Below are 20,626 nucleotides of genomic sequence, written 5' to 3' on the forward strand. Positions count from 1 at the left end.
AAGCAAGCTGTTCTAATCCTTTTTAATAGTCCCCCAGGACAGAAATGTTAGGCCTGAATAATGTTACTACCTTACCTGAGACAAGTTACATTTCATGTATTATAATAGGTATGACTTATCTCTTGGGAAGATATGCACAGGTCTTGGTATGAGTAATTTAACCACAAACAGTAATATTATACTTAGTTAATTGTTTTTCTCAAAAGAAAGAAAGAAAAAGAGACTAATTACATAGAGAGTATTTATGAGAAATAAAAAAAAAAAGATAAATTACAGAGTGGGTGTCAGAAATCCCTCAGTCATAAATAGAAATCTGACCAAGGGTCTCTCAGATTACAGAGGAATTCTGATTCATCTAGCTTGAGTCAGGGGCCTATAAACATATCTGCTCACATTTTCATCATAGTGGGTTAAGGGCTGGGGAGCCATTCTGAGAAACAGACAGAAGAGGACAAAGAAAACCATTTTCTGTTTTCTGGATTCTTCACAGTGTTCCAGGTTCCCTGCTAGAGCAGTAAAATATTGCTTACAAAAATCATGACAGAAAAATATTTGAATGGTAGATGATTTACGTATTGAAAATTCAGAAAATGTGATGGAAGTATTCTGCCCAACTCTACCCACATTGAAATAAAATCGAAAATGTCAAAAGTATAAAGAAATGCTGTGAGTACTTTATTAAAAGTATATTTGTGCTGAATATTTCTTAAAAGTATTTCTCTTGTGTGTTGAAATACATTTGTATTATTTATTATGTCCTTTGAGAGATACAAGGAGTTAAACTTAATGCTTATGATATTGCTCTAGTTCTTCCTGTGATTTTGTTTCTAGAAATAATTGGCAAGGGAAGTAGGACCACTCTATCGTAAAGAACAAGAAAAGCAATATTGGCATGGACATGTTAAGAGACTCAGAAGCTGGTATTTCAGTTTTAACTGTACATGATTTCAGTGTATACAAAGTTTCAAAAGAAAAAAGTCATTCAATATTATGTTGAAGGTTTTGTATTTCAACCTCTGTATTTCTTGGTGTAAATATTTCCTTAATGTTGTCATCTTTCTGATCATCATACAGGGTCATATTTAGTACATTTTCAGTACATTCTTCTAATGGAATGGTTGACAGGTACAAAAATACTTTTTCCATTAGAGGCTCCCCGAGAAAAGGCATTGGAGAGTTCTTTTTCGCTAGAGAATCATCAGAAAACCAGTCATCAGCTACTTCTACACTTTGGCTGTAATAAGAATCAGATGGTAACGTTGATAAGCTTAAGGTAACACTGCTGGGATTTGTTGCCAAGCTAGTCTCTGAGGGGTCACAAATGACCTTTTTTGTTGCAAGGCAGAATTCATCTTTAGAGTGATCTTTAATTGCTGTAAAAAAAAATTCAATTTACTATGAGTATTATATATTCATGAGCCAAATCTTAATTATAAGGACAGTGTTTCTTCTTAAAATTCAAACTCTTTTTAAGGTTTTAATGAACAGGATGATGCTACAGTGAAAATTCTGAGTTGCTATCATTATCCTTACAATATTAAATATGCAATTGGGAGTCAGCAATATTTTCACGATAATGAAGAGTAGTAAAGTCTATCCTAAATAAAAGCAATCTGTTTTCACCGAAGACACTAAACAGGCTAAAACATCTCAATTCTGGAATATCCCTTAAAATCAGAAATGGCATATAATTTCTTAACTACTTATAGCTAAATAGGATCTTATTAAAAGTAAAATTTTAAAAACGCCTCCTTCAGCAGGTAGATTACCAAACGTTTGATCTACAGTGGGAAGGGTCTATGAGTCAGCTTTACAGCAATTAAAGTAACAACTAACATTCTTATAGTGCTCTACAATTTACAAAGCAGTTCATATACTTCCACATTTCTTTTACACTCAGTTATTCTTCAAGGTAGTTATTAGTTCCACTTCACAAAAGATAAGATTGAGATTTAGAGAAATGACTCAACAAAATCAGATACAAGATGGACTTCAATCTAGATTTGTGTTACCCTAAGTCTCATGTTTTCTCCCATTATATTATTTATGCTGCACAGTTGGTAAATTTAAAGTGTTGAGTTTTAGAAAATATCACATTTATACAATATACTAAAATATCTTTTATAACATTTTACATATTAATTTTTGATATTAACATACAATATTAATTGTAAAAGCTGTTTTAAATATTTCATTACATGTTACATCCAGCATTTCTAAAATTATGTAAGAGGGTCACGTTTTGAGGTACTAAGTCAATATCTAAAGGATAACAAAACATTCATGTCTTTTGACTCTCTGTCATTATTGTGTGATACAATGATAACTTTGGGCATAAATAAGGGACAAAAATTAAAATTTCACGTTTTGATTTAAGATATGACATTGCAAGTTTTGTTTTCTAAAAATATACACCCATTCACATACTAATTAATAAATGTTCCCCTTAAATTTTCATGGTTTTTAAAAATATTTAGGTAATATTTAGGATAACCTCTTGACTCTTTCAGATTGGAATTGCTAGAAGTTGATCACAATTTTCTCTAAAAAATAGTTGAGAAAAAGTACCTTTCACATGTGCTGTTTCCTTTTTCCTTTGCTCCTCCTACATAAAAAATGTAACTTAATTTTAAATGAATATTTTAAAATAATTTCTTTAATATATTTGACATATATTTATATAAGAATAATACATGTTAACATCATAATCAATTTGTGATAGCATTATGTTCTTTTCCATGATATGAATTTATTTTACCAGGATATATTGACAGGAAAGCAAAGCATTGAGGTATCAATGTGAATTGGTTCAAGAAGGCAGTCTCCAGGATAGGGAATGAAAAGGTGAAATAGAGTTCAACAGGAGTACTTCTCTCCATCCTCACTAACTTAGAGTCACTTATTATAACTAGAGATGGCTAAAAAAGTAAGTAGAATTCATAGACTTATTCATTCTATTAACTAACAACAACAAAAAAGTGAATTCTAATTAAAGGCTTTAATAAAAATGTGACTATTCTTTTGAAGCAAACAAAACATTTGATCAAACAAATATTCCAGATGTGTTCTGGGAAGTGTGGCGGAGTAGGAGTTCTCAAACATAGGGTAGCAAAATCACCTGTTGTGCTTATTAAAACGCTGATCTCGGACCCTACTAAAATAGATTTTCTGGCAGTGGGGTTTGGGAATATGCATAGTAACACACTCCACAAGTGGTTCTGATTCAGTTTCTCCTTAGACCACTAGGTAAACAATGGGCTAGTGCATAGGGTATTTGGTATGCAGTGGGTGAAGATGAGGCTGGAGAGATAATAACACTGTCTCCTGTGTTCTGGGGGAATAACCTTAATACTCTATGTTGATCTGCATTGTCCTGTTCCCCAAAAAAGCTTGCTTGGGATATACATGTATATGGGTGTGTGTGTGTGTGTGTGTGTACATAGGATAACACATAAACACTTTTTTCATAACCTACTTTGCTTTTTTTGTTATTTTCACCTTTTATTAATATAAATGCCATTATAGGCTCCTGAATTACCTTGCATGGATTTAGGACCAATTCAGTCTGTATAAATTATATTAGAACATTGCTTCTCAGACTTTCATGTGACTATGTACTACCTGGGGGAACTTGTTAAAATGCAGATTCTCACTCAGTAGGTCCAGGGTGACAGTCTGAGACTGCATTTCTAATAGGCTTCCAGGCAATGTTGATATTGTTGGTCTGGGAACCACAGAATAATGCACTAGACTGATTAAAATTCTACTCAAACAAAGGCGATGACAAAAATGGGCATTCTTATATATTGCTACATATAAACAGGTAGAATTTTTTCTGAAATCTATTATGCCAAATAAGTAATTTTGGATTTGTATAAATACTCAGTTACCAGACTGTTCATCACAACATTGTTTGGCATTTTTAAAACCTACAATTTAAAATTATAAGAGAAAGGAAATAGTTAAATATGTTATGATACATAGATATTAATTCAATGAATATTCTTTCAAAAATGTTGCTTTAGTTTCAGAAGTAAGTAAGGACTCAAAAAATGATGGAAACATGCTTAAAAAGACAGAGAGACAATCTTGAAGGGGTAGCTTACTGGTTAAATTAAGGAAAATTTGAGCTTCAAAATAACAATAGTAACTGATTATAATCTTCTGAATAAAATAGAAGTCCATGAGTCTATACTGATACTAAATTAATTAAACAAGGAAGAAGGAGAGCTTTCTCACAGTAGAAAGCCAAATGACAAATATGGATGGGAGTGGCAGAACTGGAAAATCATCATATTGTTACAGTTTTGTAAAGATTAGCTAAAGCAATAATAATTTATATAGCTAGGATGTAGAGTTTGATGAAGAGAAGGATATTTACATGTTTTCAAAGTGTCACCACACAGATTGTTGATTAATTGCAAGTGTAAAAACAGGTATGATACGGTGGGTGAAGAACGGACATCATCTTGACTGTGTGATCAAGTAAAACCACTAGCAAGAGCAGATGTGCCCTGTATGCCTTCAGATGCGATAAACTGAACCCGATCACAAGGAAAAGTCAAACTGTGGAACAGTCTATGATTTATAAAATAACTTGCTTATATTCTTCAAAAATGTCAGTATCATTGAAAGACAAAGAAAGGAAATATTAAAAATTTTTGAACTAAGTAATTATGAAAACAAACTATATTAAAAACTGTAGGACGCTGCAAAAGAAGTGCTTAGAGGGAAATTTCAATATTAAGCGCTTATATTATAAAAGAATAAACATTTTAGAATAATAAAATGGAAAACTTCAGGTAAGACTGATTCAAGAAAGAGAAATAGATTCAGGAATAAAAAGAATGCCATCACTAAAGATTCTATAGATTTCAGAAGGATAAGAAGAAGAAATCTTTAAAAACCTTATGCTAGTGGGGAGGGTATAATAGCTTCACAGTAAAGTGCATGCCTAGCATGCATGAGGTCCTAGGTTCAATCCTCAGCACCTTCATTAGAAACCAACCAACCAATCAACCAATTACCTCCCCCTCAAAAAAACGTTATGCCAATAAACTTAACAACTTAGATAAAATGGAGAAATACACTGATAAAATTCTAAAACATACAAAATAGAATATTTAAATAGTCCTGTATCTATTAAAGGGGTTAAACTCATAGTAAAACGTTTTCTCTTGAAGATAACTCCAGATCCAGATGACTTCATTGGTGAATTCTAGAAAAAAAGTTTGAGGGAAGCAATATTGACAATTCTACATTAAAAACTTTCAGAAAGTAGAGGAGCAGGAAACACTTCCCAACTGCTTTGTGACCAGAATAACTGTGATATTAAAATCTAACAAAATATTACAAGGTAAGAAAATTACAAAATAATACCCCTCATGAACACAGCTGCAATTATTTAAAATGTGTTAGTAAATCAAATCTAGTGAGATTTATTCCAGGAATATAAGGTTGGCTTAACAATTAAAATTAAATGTAATTCACATCAACAAAATAAAACAGAAAACCCATGTGACCAACTTCAAAAGATGCATAAAAAGCCTTTGGCAAAATTCAGCAACCCTTCATGACAAAACAAACTTCTCAGGAAATCAGGAATAGAAGGTAATTTCCTTGACCTGACAATATGTTTCTACAAAACTCCTATCGCTAGTCTACTTGATGGTGAAGAGCTGAATGTATGATCTCTAAGATCAGAATATATAGAAGATATCTGCTCTCAACACTTCTATTCATCATTATAGTGGAGATCCTACCCAGTGCAAAAGATGAGAAAATAAAATAAAAGCGTAAAGATTTGGAAAAGAAGTAAAACTGATTTTTTTAAATTTTGTTTTTTGTTGAAGTACGGTTGATTTACAATGTTAGTTTCAGGTGTACAGCAAAGCAATTCAGTTATACATACACATACATATACATACATACATACTTTTTTTTCAGTTTCTTTTCCACTATATATTACAAGAAATTGAATGTAGTTCCCTGTGCTACACAGTAGGTCTTTGTTGTTTATCTATTTTATATAAAGTAATGTGTATCTGTTAATTCCAGACTCCTAATTTATTCCTCACTCACCCTTTCCTCTTTGGTAACCATAGTTTGTTCTCTATGTCTGTGAGTCTATTTTTGGTTTATAAATAAAATTTGTATCTTTTTTTAGATTCCACATATAAGTGATATTATATGTTATTTGTTGTTCTCTGTCTGACTTACTTCACTGAATATGATAATCTCTAGGTCCATCTATGTTGCTGCAAATGGCACTATTTCATTTTTTTCCTACAATATATATATATGTACCACATCTTCTTTATCCAGTCATCTAAAACTGATGTATGTTTACAGATGGCATGATTGCATATGAAGAAAACACTTTGGGGTCTCAAAAAAAACCCTACTAGAAGTAATAAACAAATTTATTTATACAGGTCACAGAATACAGGTCAATTGTAGAAAAAATGTTAATTCACTCCAAATTAATCTATAAACTAAGTGTAATTCCCATCATTATCTCAACAAGATTTTCTCTAGTTAGAGATAAGTTTACCTTAAAATTTATATGAATGGGCAAAAAAAAAAAAAAACCAAGAACACCTAAAACAATGTTGACAAGGAAGAATGAAATGAGAGAAATCATACTGCTCAACTTTATAATTTACTATACAGCTAGAGTGTGGTATTGATAGAGATGGACACATAGGTCAATGATAGAGATAGAGAATCCAGAAACAGACTCATACATATATGCCCAACAGATTTTTGACAAAAGTTGCAAAAGTAACTCAATGGAAGAGGATAGTCTTTTCAATAAATAGTGCTAGAACAATTAAATATCAAAAACCTCCCAAAATAAACTTTGATTTAAACCTTACACCTTATATAAAAATTAACTAAAATGGATCAAAGATAGAAATATAAAATTTAAAACTATAATAATCAAAACAATCTTGAAAAAGAAGAACAAATTTGGAGAACTTACTGCTATCAAAACTTACTACAGAGCTACAGTAATTAAGACAGTGTGGTACTGGTATAAGGATAGATACACAGATTATTGGAACAGAACTAAGATTTCAGAAATAAATGCTCATATTCATAGTCAGTCAATTTTTGACAAGACTGCTAAGACAATTTGATGGGAAAAGAATAGTCTTTTCAACAAATGGAACTGGTACAATTAGACATATACATGCAAATAAGTGAGGCTGGACCCATACCTCACACTATATATATAAAAAACTCAAAATGGATAAACACTTGGATATAAGAGTTAAACTATTAAACTCTTTGAAGAAAACATAGGTATAAATCTTTACAATCTTAGATTAGGGAATGATTTTAGATATGACAACACTGGTACAAGAAACAAAAGAAAAAAATGGATAAACTGGACTTATGAAAATAAAAAATTTTTGTCCTTCAAACAACACCATAAGAAAGTGAAAATACAACCTATATAATGAGAGAAACTTTTTACAGATCATATATCTGATATAGGACTTGGATCTACAATATATGAAGAACACTTACAACTCAACAATTAAAAGACAAATAACCCAAATAAAAAAAAAAGTACAGTCTCTGAATAGATATTTCTCTAAAGAAGACAGACATATTCAATAAGCACACAAAATGATTTTCAGTAACTTTAGCCTTTAAGGAAATACAAATCAAAACCATGATGAGATACCACTTGATGCCCATTAGGATAATCATAATAAAAAAAGACAGATAGTAACAAGTGTTAACAAGGGTATGACAAATTACAAACTTCATACACTGTCTGTGGGGATATAAAACCATGCAGGCACTTTGGAAAACAGTGTAGCAGTTCTTCAAATATTAAACATAGAGTTACCATGTGACATAGCATTTCCACTCTTAGGTATATATCCAAGAGAAATGAAAACATACATCCTGACAAAAACTTACGAATGTTCACATCAGCATTATTCATAATAGCCAAGAAGTGGAAACAACTCAAATGTCCTTCAACTGATAAATGGAAAAGCAAAATGTGACATATTCATACAATGGAATATTCTTCAGCCATGAAAAAGAATAAAATATTGATATATGTAATAACACGGATGGGGCTTGAAAACACTATGCTACATGAAAGAAGGCAGATACAAGAGATGATGTGTTGTATACTTCTTTTTATAAGAAATATCTAGAAGAGGCAAATCTATAGATATAGAAGGTAGATTGGTAGTTGTCTAGGCCTAGGAGGGTTGGGACAAAATGGAGGGGCAGTGATTGCTAAGGATGTGGGATTTCCTTTTGAGGTGATAAAAGTACTCTAACTTGATTGCAAAGATGCTTCTACAACTCTGTGAATATCTAAAAACCACTGAATTACAGACTTTAAAAGGGCAAATTGTATGAGGTGTGAATAAAGCTGTTATATATAAAACAAAGCAACCTAAAACTATGAAACTTTTAGAAGAGAACATGGAAGCAAATCCTTGTGACCTAGGGTTAGACTAAGAGTTCTTGAACATGACACTAAAAGCATGATCCAAAAAGGAAAAATGGATACATTGGACTTAACTGAAATTAAAAACTTATGCTTTGCAAAATTTGCTGTTAAGAGGATGAAAATACAAGTCACAAATGGGAGAAAATATTCGTAAATCACATATCTGACAAAAAACTTGTATCCAGAATATACAAAGAACTCTCTAAATTCAACAGAAAGATAATCCAATTAGAATATGTACAAAAGGCTGGAACAGACACTTCACCAGAGAATATATAAGGATGACAAATGAAAATATGAAAAGCTGTTCAACATCTGTTGGACTGTTGAGCTGTTGCATTAAAGAAATGCAAATTAAAATCACTACACATGTTTTAAATGGCTAAAATTTAAAATACTGGTTAAGTATCAATCATGATTCTCTTATACAGTACTGGTGGGTACAGTCTGGAAATATGGCATAATCTGGAAATCAACTTGGTAGTTTCTTTGAATATTAAACATACTTACCACATGATCCAGCAACTGCATTCTTGAGCAAGTGTTCTAGAGAAATTAAAACTAATGTTTATAGGAAATTTGTACACAAATGTTCATAGCATCCTTATTTTGTATTAGCTCCTAATTGGAAACAACCTAAATACTCCTCAATGGGTAAATGGTTAAACAAACTGTGGTACAATGTTATAGTGTTCAGCAATAAAAAAGGAAAAATAATTATTGATACATGCAATGATTTAGATGGATCTTAAGGGTATTATTTTAAGTGAAGAAAAGCCAATCTCAAAGGGCTACATGCTATATGATTCCATTTATATAAGATTCTGGAAATGATGAAATTATAGAGATGGAGAAGAGATCAGTGGTTGCCAAAGGTTAGGGAAAGGGAGAGTGACTATTAAGGTGGCATGAGGGAGTTCCTTTACGGGCATGGAACAATTCTATATGTTGATTGTGGTGGTGGTTATACAAATCTATACATACGATAAAATGTCATAGAATTATATACAAAGACAACAAAAAGTAAGTACATGCAAAAACTGATAAATTTTGAGTAAGGTCTGTAGTCTAAATTTCCTGGTTTTGATAATGCATACTTAAAATATAAAGCATACTTTTCATAGAGTATACTTATGTAAGATGTCATTATTGGGGGAAGTAGGTGATGGGTATACAGGACATCTTTATGATATTTTGGTAACTTGTTGATCTACAATTCAGAATAAGATAAATCAATTATATTTGTATTTATTAAGAGCAAACAATTGGGAAATAAAAAATTTTCATTAATACTATTCACCATAGCATAAACTACCTATAAATAAATCTAAAAAAATATGAAGGACTTCTATACTGAAAACTGTGAACTAATGTAAAACAAGACCTGAATAAATAAAATTAATAAATTTAAAGAGACTCAATGAAAGTAGAGTAATATTATTCTCATAGATTGGAAGAATCAATGTTAAGATACCCATTCTCCCTAAATTGTTTTATAGATTCAATGCCAGTACAATAAAAATTCAAGCAAACCTTTTTGAAGAACTGAACAAGCTGCTTTTTAAATTACACGGAAAAACAAAGCAACTAGAAGCCAAAATACTCTTTAACAAAGAAGAAAAAGTTGGAGAAAAACTTACAAAACTTGATTCCATGACTACTAGAGCTATTGTAACCAAGACAGTACAGTATTATTTAAGGATAAATAGCTCACTAAAAAGAATATAGAGTTCAACAAATAAACCAACACATATACAGTAGATTGATTTTCATTCAAAGCAACTAGTTCAACGGGGAAAGAAAATCTTTTTAACAAAATTGTCTGGAACAACTGGATATCATCATGGAAAAAGATAAACTTGATCTTTTCCTCATAAACCTAAACATAAAACCCAAAACTACAAAGCAAATACAAAAGAAAATATAGAATATCTTTGTAAACTTAGAAAGATAAATATTTGCTAGAATACAAATTTCTCTTAAAAGAAAAAAATCACAGATTGGTCTTTATCAACGTTAAAACTTTCTACTATCAACTGATACCATTATAACAATGAACAAACAAGCCAAAATCTGAAAAAGTATTCACAACATATTCATCTTACAATAAACTGGTATCCAAATTGTATTAAGAACTCCTACAAGTCATTAATTTAAAAAACAAACAAAACAAAACCAATAACTCAACTTAAAAAAAGAGCAAAACTTTAACAGGCAGGTCACACAAAAAAATATGCAACTAACCAATGAACATATGAAAAGGTGATCAACATCTTTAGTAATCAGAAAAATGTAAATTAAAACATATTGAAATGTAATTTCACACCCATTAAAATGGCTAAAATAAAAAACACTAATCACACCAAATGTTGGCAAGGATGTAGAGAAACAGGAACACTCAACCGCTGATGGGAGTGAAATAAGTTACAATCATTTCAGAAACTTGTTTGGTAGTTTCTTATAAAGATACACATCTGTCTATCCAAGCCCCACCAATTCCATGGTAGGGTATTTTTTCGAGAAAAATGAAAATATATGTTTTCTAAAAGTACATAAATATTTAGAGCAGCCTTCGTCATACTAGTCAAAAACTGAAAAGAATTCAAACGTCCATCAACAAGAGAATACAGAAATATATTATATATTCATATAGTAGAGTACTAGTTAGAAAGAACAAAGTTGCAATACATGCGGTGACATGGGTGAACTCCCAAAACTTGTATTAAATGAAAGAAGCCATATATAAAAGATACGTATTACATGATTCCATTTGTATGAAATCTGGAACAGATAAAAACTAGCCTTTGTTGACAGAAATCAGAAAGTACTTACCTGGGATGGTGAGAGGAATTGACTGAAAGGGGCCCTGAGGGAAGTTTTTCAGTAGATAAAAATATTCTATATCTTGTTTTGGGTGTTTTTTAAATGTATATACATTTGTCAGTATTTATTGAGTGGAACATCTAAGATTCTGTATTCTATTGCAGTTAATTATACATCAATAATATATTTTATGGTAGCACACAGAGAAAAAGATGTGACAATGAATATATATATGTTCATGTATAACTGAAAAATTGTGCTCTACACTGGAATTTGACACAACATTGTAAAATGATTACAAATCAATAAAAAATGTTATATTGCTGTTCAAAAAAATAGTATATTTTAAAAATCATATCAGTTTCACTTCAGTGGTATTCCCCCAAATCCATAACTTCAGTATAATAATGAGAAAAACATCAGATAAATCCAAATTGAGGAATATTTTACAAAAGTATTCCTCAAAACCGTAAAGCTCAGGTCAAACAAGGAAAGACAGAGATACAGTCACAGAGCAGAAGAAATTAGAGATGAATGCAATGTCGTATCCTGCATTAGGTCTTGAAGGAGCAAAAGTAAATTCATGTAAAAACTGGTGAAACCCAAATAAAGTCTGGAGTTTGGTTAATAGTGATGGACTGATGTTGGTTTCTTAGTTTTGACAGATGTATCATGGTAACAAGATTTTTAATACTGAGGGAAAATGGGTAAAAAGTACAAGAGAACTCTATACTATATCACCTTTGCAACTTTCCTATAAATTGAAAATCATTCCAAAATTATTTACTTAAAAATCATACCATAAAAGCATAAGTAGAAAAAATTTCCTATAATAAACGCTAATATAAATGCCTTAAGGAAATGTATATTAATAGAGCAACTTTGGAAAATAATTTGAAATTATCTAATAATATTGAACACCGGTTTTGTGACTCATGCACAAAACCCATGAGTCAGCAATTCTACTGTCAGGTACATTCCCTATGGAAATCTTGTTAAAAAACAACGGAAATCAACCTGTCCATAACATAAAATCTGATATATTCATACAATGAAGTACCATAAAACAATAAAAAATAATGAATGATGGGTATATGCACCAACCAAGATGAATCTCAGAAACATAACAGCACAAAAAGGGCAGAATATAGTATACATGGAGTCCAAACACATGTAAAATTACTAATACATTGCTTTGCCATATCATAGTTTTAAATTTCTATGGTCACTCCCTTGTTTTATTTTGTCCATATAACACCATATAACACAAAGTTAATTACGTATCTACCTCTTACACTTGTACTACACTAGGACTTACCATCCTCAATCGGGAGGGCCCAGAACTTAGAATGTAATGAACTCTTAATTAATCCTTGTAAAATTGTATTTAATTTCAATTAATTGGTTTGGTTAGATTATTTGGTTATCTGAGGATCTTCTTATCTCTAAATCCCTTTCTTCTGATAGACCTAGCAATTTTGCTTTTTTTTTTTTGAATGCCATTTATTTTCATCCCTATAACAATTCCAATATGGGGAATATAGATTCTTAAGCTAGAGACAGAATCAACTGTAGAAGGAGATATTTTCATTTAATTTTTGTTTCCTGCTATAGAAACTCTAACTAGTTTGAGTAATTTAAATTTAGCTCCATGTTGTTATCCCTCAAATTTAAAAATAACAGTGGATACTCTTACCAGTTTAAAGACAACAACGCAAATGACATGATGTCAAAAGAAATTATTTGAAAAGACTACTATAAAATATTATACTCTACCTGTAACTGGAATCTTCCAGTATGAAAATTTCGAGAAATAAAAACACACGGAGAATGAGATTTAATCTTTGCCTTTGATGGTCCTGGCCTGCATCTCCCATTAGTTACTTTATAATTGGAATTCTGAAATATTTCTCTGAAAAATATTTCATAAAGAATATTAAACATGAATCACATTATAAAAACAATTATAAAACAATTAAAATTATTTTGTTTCCAATAGTTCTACATAAAAGTTTTAAAATCAGAACAAATATATTATTACACATTTATTTTCAAAAGTGCAAATCAACTTTTCATGTTACTGATTTCATTATACCTTTTATTCACAGAATGTAAGTTAAGCTACTTTGTGGAGTTAATATTTCCATTTTGAAGATTAATCACAAGTTTTTCATAACCTTCTCTCTGGTTGTGAGATAATCGCCTTTAATGTCAATTAGTCTTTTCATAGATTTGTCTTTAATTAATTAATGTAAAGAAAATTAAATGAAGTGAAACTTATTGGCCAATTTTATATTTAATAATATCTTTGGCAAAAGAAAGTGGGAGGCAACTGAACTGAAATTAATGACTCACAAAGGAAGAGTACCTGTGATCTTTTTGCATGCAACCACAAACAATTTTGAGAAGTTAGAAACAACAAAGCAGCTAGTAAAACCCAGCTGATCAAAGACAGATAGTTAGGTATAAAAGGATGTCACTTCTAATAATAATTCTAAACTTAGCAATTTAAAAATTAATGCTGAATGACATTTCGTCTTTCAGAGATACTGAAATTTTTCAAATTAATTCAAGAAATCATATTATGTTACTTAATGTGGTATTAACACAAGGAAAGCTACCTGCTACTGTGTGAGTACATAAGAAAGAGAATTAACCTGGTTAGAGAGGTCAGTGAAGGCTTTTCTGCAGAAGTGATGACTGAACTGGGCATCTGAAGAAATGGGAGCAGCTATTAGATAGAGTGTGGTGGAGGAGGGGAGTTGCAGGATGTAGGAGTAATACTATTCTAGTCAGAGGGAACATTAAGTACAAAGACCTACTGACCAGATTACTGTAGCGTAGCAGAAGTACAGAAAGCAAGAGGGAAAGTGGAAGATGAAACTGGGGAGTATGCATGGGCAGACCACATAGGGCCTTAAAAGTCATGTTGGTTTGTCTTTATCCTAAAAGCAATGGGAAGTCCTTTATAATATAGTGGGAACGGGGTGGAAGGGTGGGGTAACTTAATCAGACCTGTATTTGGAAAATATCTGGCTGAAATGTGGAGAAGAGATTAAATGAGGACAATGGTGAAGGCAGAAGGTCACTTATAACTCCTACTGTAGGAGTCTATGCGGGGGATAATGATAAGTTGGATAAGGTGGTGCCAGTGGTAATAGAGAGAAATGGATAAATTTAAGAAATTTGAGGTAAAATAAATAGAACTTGGTGATGGTTCATATTTAGTAGAGGTGGGAAAGAAGGGAGATTCCTTCCATCTTTCGAGGAAAACAAAACAAAATAATCCTTCCCTGACCTCTCATTTTCCTCGAGTTTCTGTCTTTTATGAACTCTCATTCACCAAAAATCCACTCATCCAGTTCTATGACTTTAGATGCCTTATGGACATCAATAACCTAATAATAACCTAAATCTTCAGTTCTGAATTCTCCCCTGAAGTTCACACATGTATACCTGTCTATTTGACATTTCTACTTGGATGCCTCATACGCTTTCAAACTTTTATCCAAAATACAACTCCTAGTTTATCATCACTCCCTCAACTTGCTCCCTACTCTTATCACCTCCTCATCTCAGTAAATAGCATGATCAAGTACTCAGTTGCTCATGGTAAAAATGTTAGCATTAACTCTGCTAACAGTGTTAGCATTAACTCTGCCATTTCAATTATCTTTCCTTACCTCATCCAATCCATCAACAAGAACTGCTAATTCTACCTGCAAAATATACTCTAAATCCAACCCCTTTTTTTCATCTCGAATATTCTACTTCTACATTAGTTCAAGACACTATCATCTCTAACTTGGACTGTGCAATAGTCTCCTAACTTGTCTCTCTGCTTTCACTCTTGCTCCATTAAAATGCAGAATTCACTGAGAAATAAAAATCTTTGTAAGTTACGGATCAGAACTCTCATACATTGCCAATGGGTATGTATATTCATCTTGGAAAACTGTTTAGCCAGTTCTTATAAAGTTAGTCACACAATCTAGCAATTCTACTCTTAGGTATTTATCTAAGAAAAGTGAAAGCAAATGTACAAAAAGATTTATACAAGAATGTTCATAGCATCTTTATTCCTAAGGGCTAAAAAAATTGGAAATGACCCAAATGTCCATTAACAGAAGAATGGATAAATTAACTGAGGCATATTCATACAATGGGATACTACTCACTAATAAAAAGTATGAACATGCAACAGCATAAATGAATTTCAAAAATATTACGTTAAGTGAAAAAAGCAGACATAAAAAAGTCCAAATGACTTCACTTATATGAAGTTCAAGAGTAGGCAAAATTAATCTATGGTGATAAAAATCACAATAATGATTGCCTCTAGCTGGGAGGTGGGGAGTGATGCCTGAAAAGGAGGATGAGGGAACATCACAGAGTGATGGAAAAGTTCTATATCTTGAGTAGGGTTGTGGTTACATGGGAATATATTTGTTGAAATTCATCATCATACATTTAAAATATGTATCTCAAATTTTTAAAAGTGTTATTAAAATATAAATCATCTATAGTGGCATTGTAGCCTTTAAAATGGGGATACTATTGCTACTTCATGGGGCTGTTATGAAGTCTAACTGAGATAATGACATATATAAAGCACTTAGTGCCTAGTATGTAATAAACCCTTGATGTTAGCTGTTACGATGATGCCATTCCCTTGTTTAAAACCAATGGCAGAAATAATAAAATCAAAACTCCATGTTCTAGCCTACAAATTCCTATGTGATCCGACCCCTATCTACCTCTTCAGCCTAATCATTTCCTTCTGTCACTTCAATTTATTCACACTGGCCTTCTTCTGTTTACCAAACAATATCAAGATCATTCCCACTTGGAGTCTCTGGACTTCCTAAACCCTTCAGCATAGAAAAAATTTCTACAAGGTTGTCACGTGTCTGGCTCCTTTTAACTCCTGTCTCGGATTAAATACTACCCACTTGCAGAGACATTCCCTGACGTTCACTTTGTTTATTATCTGTCTCCTTCCAGTGGCACTGCAAGTCTATGAAACAAGAATCTTGTCTGACTTGTTCACAGTTGTATCTTCTGTACCTAGAACAACGGCAGGTACCCAATAAATATTTGTTGAAAGAATGAATAAGTGAAAAATTGCTATTTTTCTGACTTGTACAAGTGGATAGATAGTATGTACTTTTTTGCTGAAATAGAGACTCCTCAAAGAGTGTATGGGAAGATTATGTTACAGTTCACATTTTTAAATATCAGACAAAGCAAATACTGAACCAATTAAATAATTGAAAACACCACATTTTAGGGCTGAAAGAAACTAAGGTGTCAAGTATCTTTTTTTCCATCTCTGGCAAAAGACTACATTTAGACCATATCAGAGCATTCTGTCAGCTCATTATTTATTTATTTATTTATTTATTTATTTATTTATTTATTTATTTATTTATTTACTTTTATTTAAGTTCACAGTGAAAAAGAATGCAACAACAAATATATGTATGTTAATGTATAATTGAAAAATTGTGCTGTACACTGGAAATTGATACAACATTGTAAACTGACTATAACTCAATAAAATAAAATTAAAAAATAAGTATGGTTGATTTACAATATTCTGTTAGTTTCAGGTGTATAGCAAAGTGATTCAGTTATACATATATATACTTTTCAAATTCTTTTCCATTGTAGGTTATTAAAAGATACTGAAAATAGTTCCCTGTACTATATAGTAGGTGCTTGTTGAGTCAGCTCTTTTCTTAAATATTTCCTAAAGAGTCTTTCTCTCTCAGTAATGTTTTTAATCTCTAAAGTAGTAGTAAAAAACTTAAAAATTTACTAGCTTTTTATTATAATTCAAACTCCTATCTTCTACAGAATAAAAGTGATCTGATTATTCCTTAAAATTTTAATGCATGAGGATTACTATTATACTACTTGGACTATTATACCACAATAACTTCTCTTTTCAGACTATTTTAAACATGTAAAGTTTTCTCTCCTCAATAAAATTACTGTAATTATTTAAGTTTAATATCATTTGAGAAAACCTTACAGTTATTTAAGTTGAACGCCACTTGAGAAAATCTTTCACTGAATTTTTTAAAGGAAAAGAAGTTAAATACTCTAATAAATCTTACCTTCGTCTGCAAATCAGGAACCACAGAGCTGATGCCAAAGCAAAGAAACCAATTCCCAAAGTAACAGCACCAGCAGCCAGAAAATAGGTTAAGTGGTTAAAAAAACCTATACAAATAAATTATAAAAGATTATTTCATGCATGTATCTTCATTTTCTATGTAAAATTAAATGACATAATATTATATAGTGTAGTATTAGGACATTAAGTAGGAGGTTGGGAGACCTGAATTCTGGCCTGTGCAATTCTAGTAATTTTCAAGACCATGAGTTTGAGAATTACACAGGGCCTCATGCTGATTAGAGCCCAGGGCACATTTGGCCCCTGCCAAAATTTGAGACTTAGGTTTTGTTTTTACACAGCTGTCACCTCCTTTTTTCTCATCTAGTTTTCCCCCTTTCCAGCCCAGTTGTGAATTTTTATGCTATTTTCCCAGTATCATTCTTTGCAGTCCTCAAACATAAGACACTTTGTATTTCAAGATTTGTATCATCAGTCCCCATAAGGACATGGATAAAGGTAATAAAGAACAAATATGAGGAATTTTTAGAGATTTTAGAAAACATTTTATTTCTAATCTCAGGAACAGTAAAAGATGATAGCCAAAAACTAAATAAAAGCAATGTAAGTAAACTACATCATAGGTTTATAACTGGAAAAGCCTATAGTAATTACATAACTCCTCACTTTGCAGATGATAAAATTGAGGCCTAGGTAAAAGAAGTAACTAAAGTAACGTTAGGCAGCAAATCAAAGGCAGTCCTCTGTTTTTCCTATTATTTTATCCCTGCTACCAAATATCTTAATTCTGGTATGTATTAAAAAGAATTAAGAATAAAAAAGACATGAGGTATTTATGGTCAGAGTGGTGAAGAATATCCTTAAAGATTCTAAAATCTGCTACCTAATGATAAAGCAAGCTGTAGAAAGCTTTCACAGAAGGCTGTATAGAATCTGAATGGCCTTAAGACAATTTAGGGATATATTATTTGGGGGAAAAAAAGGGTTTAAAAGTATAAAACTAACAGAAGATCTCTATGGGTGCATATAAGTTCCACTAAGGGTATAACATGATAAAGACTTTGTTGTTCCCATACTTTTGTTATTTTCTAAATAATTTCCAGGTTTCTACATGATGCCTCTCAAATCTTAATTTTCTTTGGGTTCAGAAAATCTACATTTTGGGATTAATTAACGATATAAAAAAGTTACATAAGGCTATTTATCAAAGTGATAGTTGTAATACAAAAAACCCTCTAAATGCCCCACATAAAGGAGTCTATTAAATAATTATGATGGTGTTATATTTGAAAAAATATAGTATTCTTTGATTATTTAGTGCAGGATTTCTTAACTTCAGTACTACTGCTATTTTGAACCAGGTAATTTGTTGTGAGGGACTGTCTTGTGCATTGTGCCAGAGATATCTCCAGGCATTACCAAATGTATTCTGGGGAGCAAAATTGCCCTTGGCTGAAAATCACAGACATTGTGGTATACGGAAATACCAGACAGCATTAAATGATAAAAGCAAGATAGATAAAACTCATACCTAAAAAATTATAAGACACAGTTGTATTCAAATATAAGATAAATATCTCTATGGACAAAAGAAGAAAAGCAACAGAGAACTAAGCAGTAGTTAAAAATCACAGCCTTGCTAGGCACTGAGATCTGGAGGCAGGAATTAACTACAAAAAGCAGAGAAAATCAATGAGACAATATCCAAACCAAGCCATCCTCTGGCATAGTGAAATGGCCAATTGAAAAAAGGACCAAGAAAGAATCTTGGAATTATAAATTAAAAAAATTTAAGATGGAGTAAACTTTTTTAAACACAAAGAATTAATGAAATGAAAGACAATACTGAGATTCACCCACTTAACATAAAGAAATGAAAAATCTGATAAAGAAATTGAGACTTGGAAAAGATTGAGTATATAGCATAAAAAACTAGCAGGGGTTCCAAAAGAGAGAACAGAGAAGTAACAAAGCAGTTAAATTCAGAGATGCAGGCTAAGGCTTTTTCTTAAACAACATTTTAAATTTACACGTAGTAAAATCCATGTGTGTTTGTTTGTGTGTGTGCATGTGTAGTTCTATAAGTTCTGAAAAATATACAGCATGTTTAATCACCACCACAATCAAGTTACAGAACACTTTCATCACCCCAAAACATTTTCTTGTAGAGCCTCTTAGTGGTCAAGCACTAACCGCTGGTAACCACTGAGTATTTTCCATCCCTGTTTTCTATCCTTATAGTTTTGCCTTTTCCAGAATTTCATATAAATGGAATAATACAGCATGTTGTCTTTTGAGTCTGGCTTTTTTAACTTAGCATGATGCATTTGAGATTCATCCATGTTTTCGCATGTACCAGTAGTTTGTTCCTTTTTATTGCTAATATTCCATTTTATAGATCTATCACCATCTATTCCCTGGCTGAGAAACATTCAGTTGTTTCCAGTTTGGGGTTGTTAGGTATAACTATACCATACACTTGCATACAGATGTTTAAAGTTTTTATTTCAGTAGGGTCATGTAGCAAGAATATATTGAAATTTGTAAGAAACTATCAAACTGCTTTCCAAAGTGGCTGTTTTGTGTAGTTTTCCCACGAGCAAAAACAGTTTTAGTTGCTCTATATCATCACCACTAATTGGTATTGTCAGTTTTGTTTCAGCCATTCTAACAGATGTGCTGTGGTATCTTACTATGGTTTTAATTGGCATTTCCTTAGTAAATAATTACGTTGAGCATCTTTCTATGTGCTTATTTGCCATCCATATATCTTCTTTAGTGAAGTATTTGTTTACATCTTGGCTGCTTTTTTAGAATTCTTTATATATTCTGGATACAAGACCTTGGTCAGATATGTGATTTGGAAATATTTTCCCCTAGCTCTGACTAGTCTTTTCAATCCTCCTTACAGTGTCATTCACAGAGTAAAACATTTTAATTTTTAGTAGTGTCCAGTTTATCAACTTTTTTCTCTTATGTACTGTGCTATGGGTCCTATCTAAGAACTCTTTGTCTAACCCAGGTCACAAAAGATTTTCTTCTACATTTTCCTATAAAACGTTTATATTTATGTTTTACATTTAATTTGCGATTCATTTTGAATTGTTTTTTGCATAAGGTATGAGGCATGGGTCTAGTTCTTTCTTTTTGCATATGTATGTGTAGCCAGTGGT

At 31.7% G+C, this 20,626-nt stretch overlaps 1 protein-coding gene across 4 annotated transcripts in view; it reads right to left on the reverse strand.

The window, feature by feature from the left end:
• Positions 1-652: 652 nt before the first annotated feature.
• C13H1orf185 (chromosome 13 C1orf185 homolog) overlaps positions 653-20,626 on the reverse strand; it is a 38,382-nt gene continuing 18,408 nt past the window's right edge. For 2 of the 4 annotated variants that reach the window (XM_031684246.2, XM_072974473.1), the window contains 4 exons: positions 17,434-17,539; positions 13,088-13,223; positions 2,569-2,605; positions 653-1,373 (listed from right to left, as the gene is read on the reverse strand). In XM_031684246.2, coding sequence (XP_031540106.1) covers positions 979-1,373; positions 2,569-2,605; positions 13,088-13,223; positions 17,434-17,539 — 674 coding nt within the window. In that variant the 3' untranslated portion in view covers positions 653-978. Of the gene's footprint in view, positions 1,374-2,568; positions 2,606-8,998; positions 9,035-13,087; positions 13,224-17,433; positions 17,540-20,626 lie in introns of all 4 variants that reach the window. The other 2 variants (XM_072974472.1, XM_072974474.1) reach the window with 2 other exon arrangements.

The sequence above is a fragment of the Vicugna pacos genome, chromosome 13 (assembly GCF_048564905.1).
Source record: "Vicugna pacos chromosome 13, VicPac4, whole genome shotgun sequence".
In the NCBI taxonomy this organism is placed as follows: Eukaryota; Metazoa; Chordata; class Mammalia; order Artiodactyla; family Camelidae; genus Vicugna; species Vicugna pacos.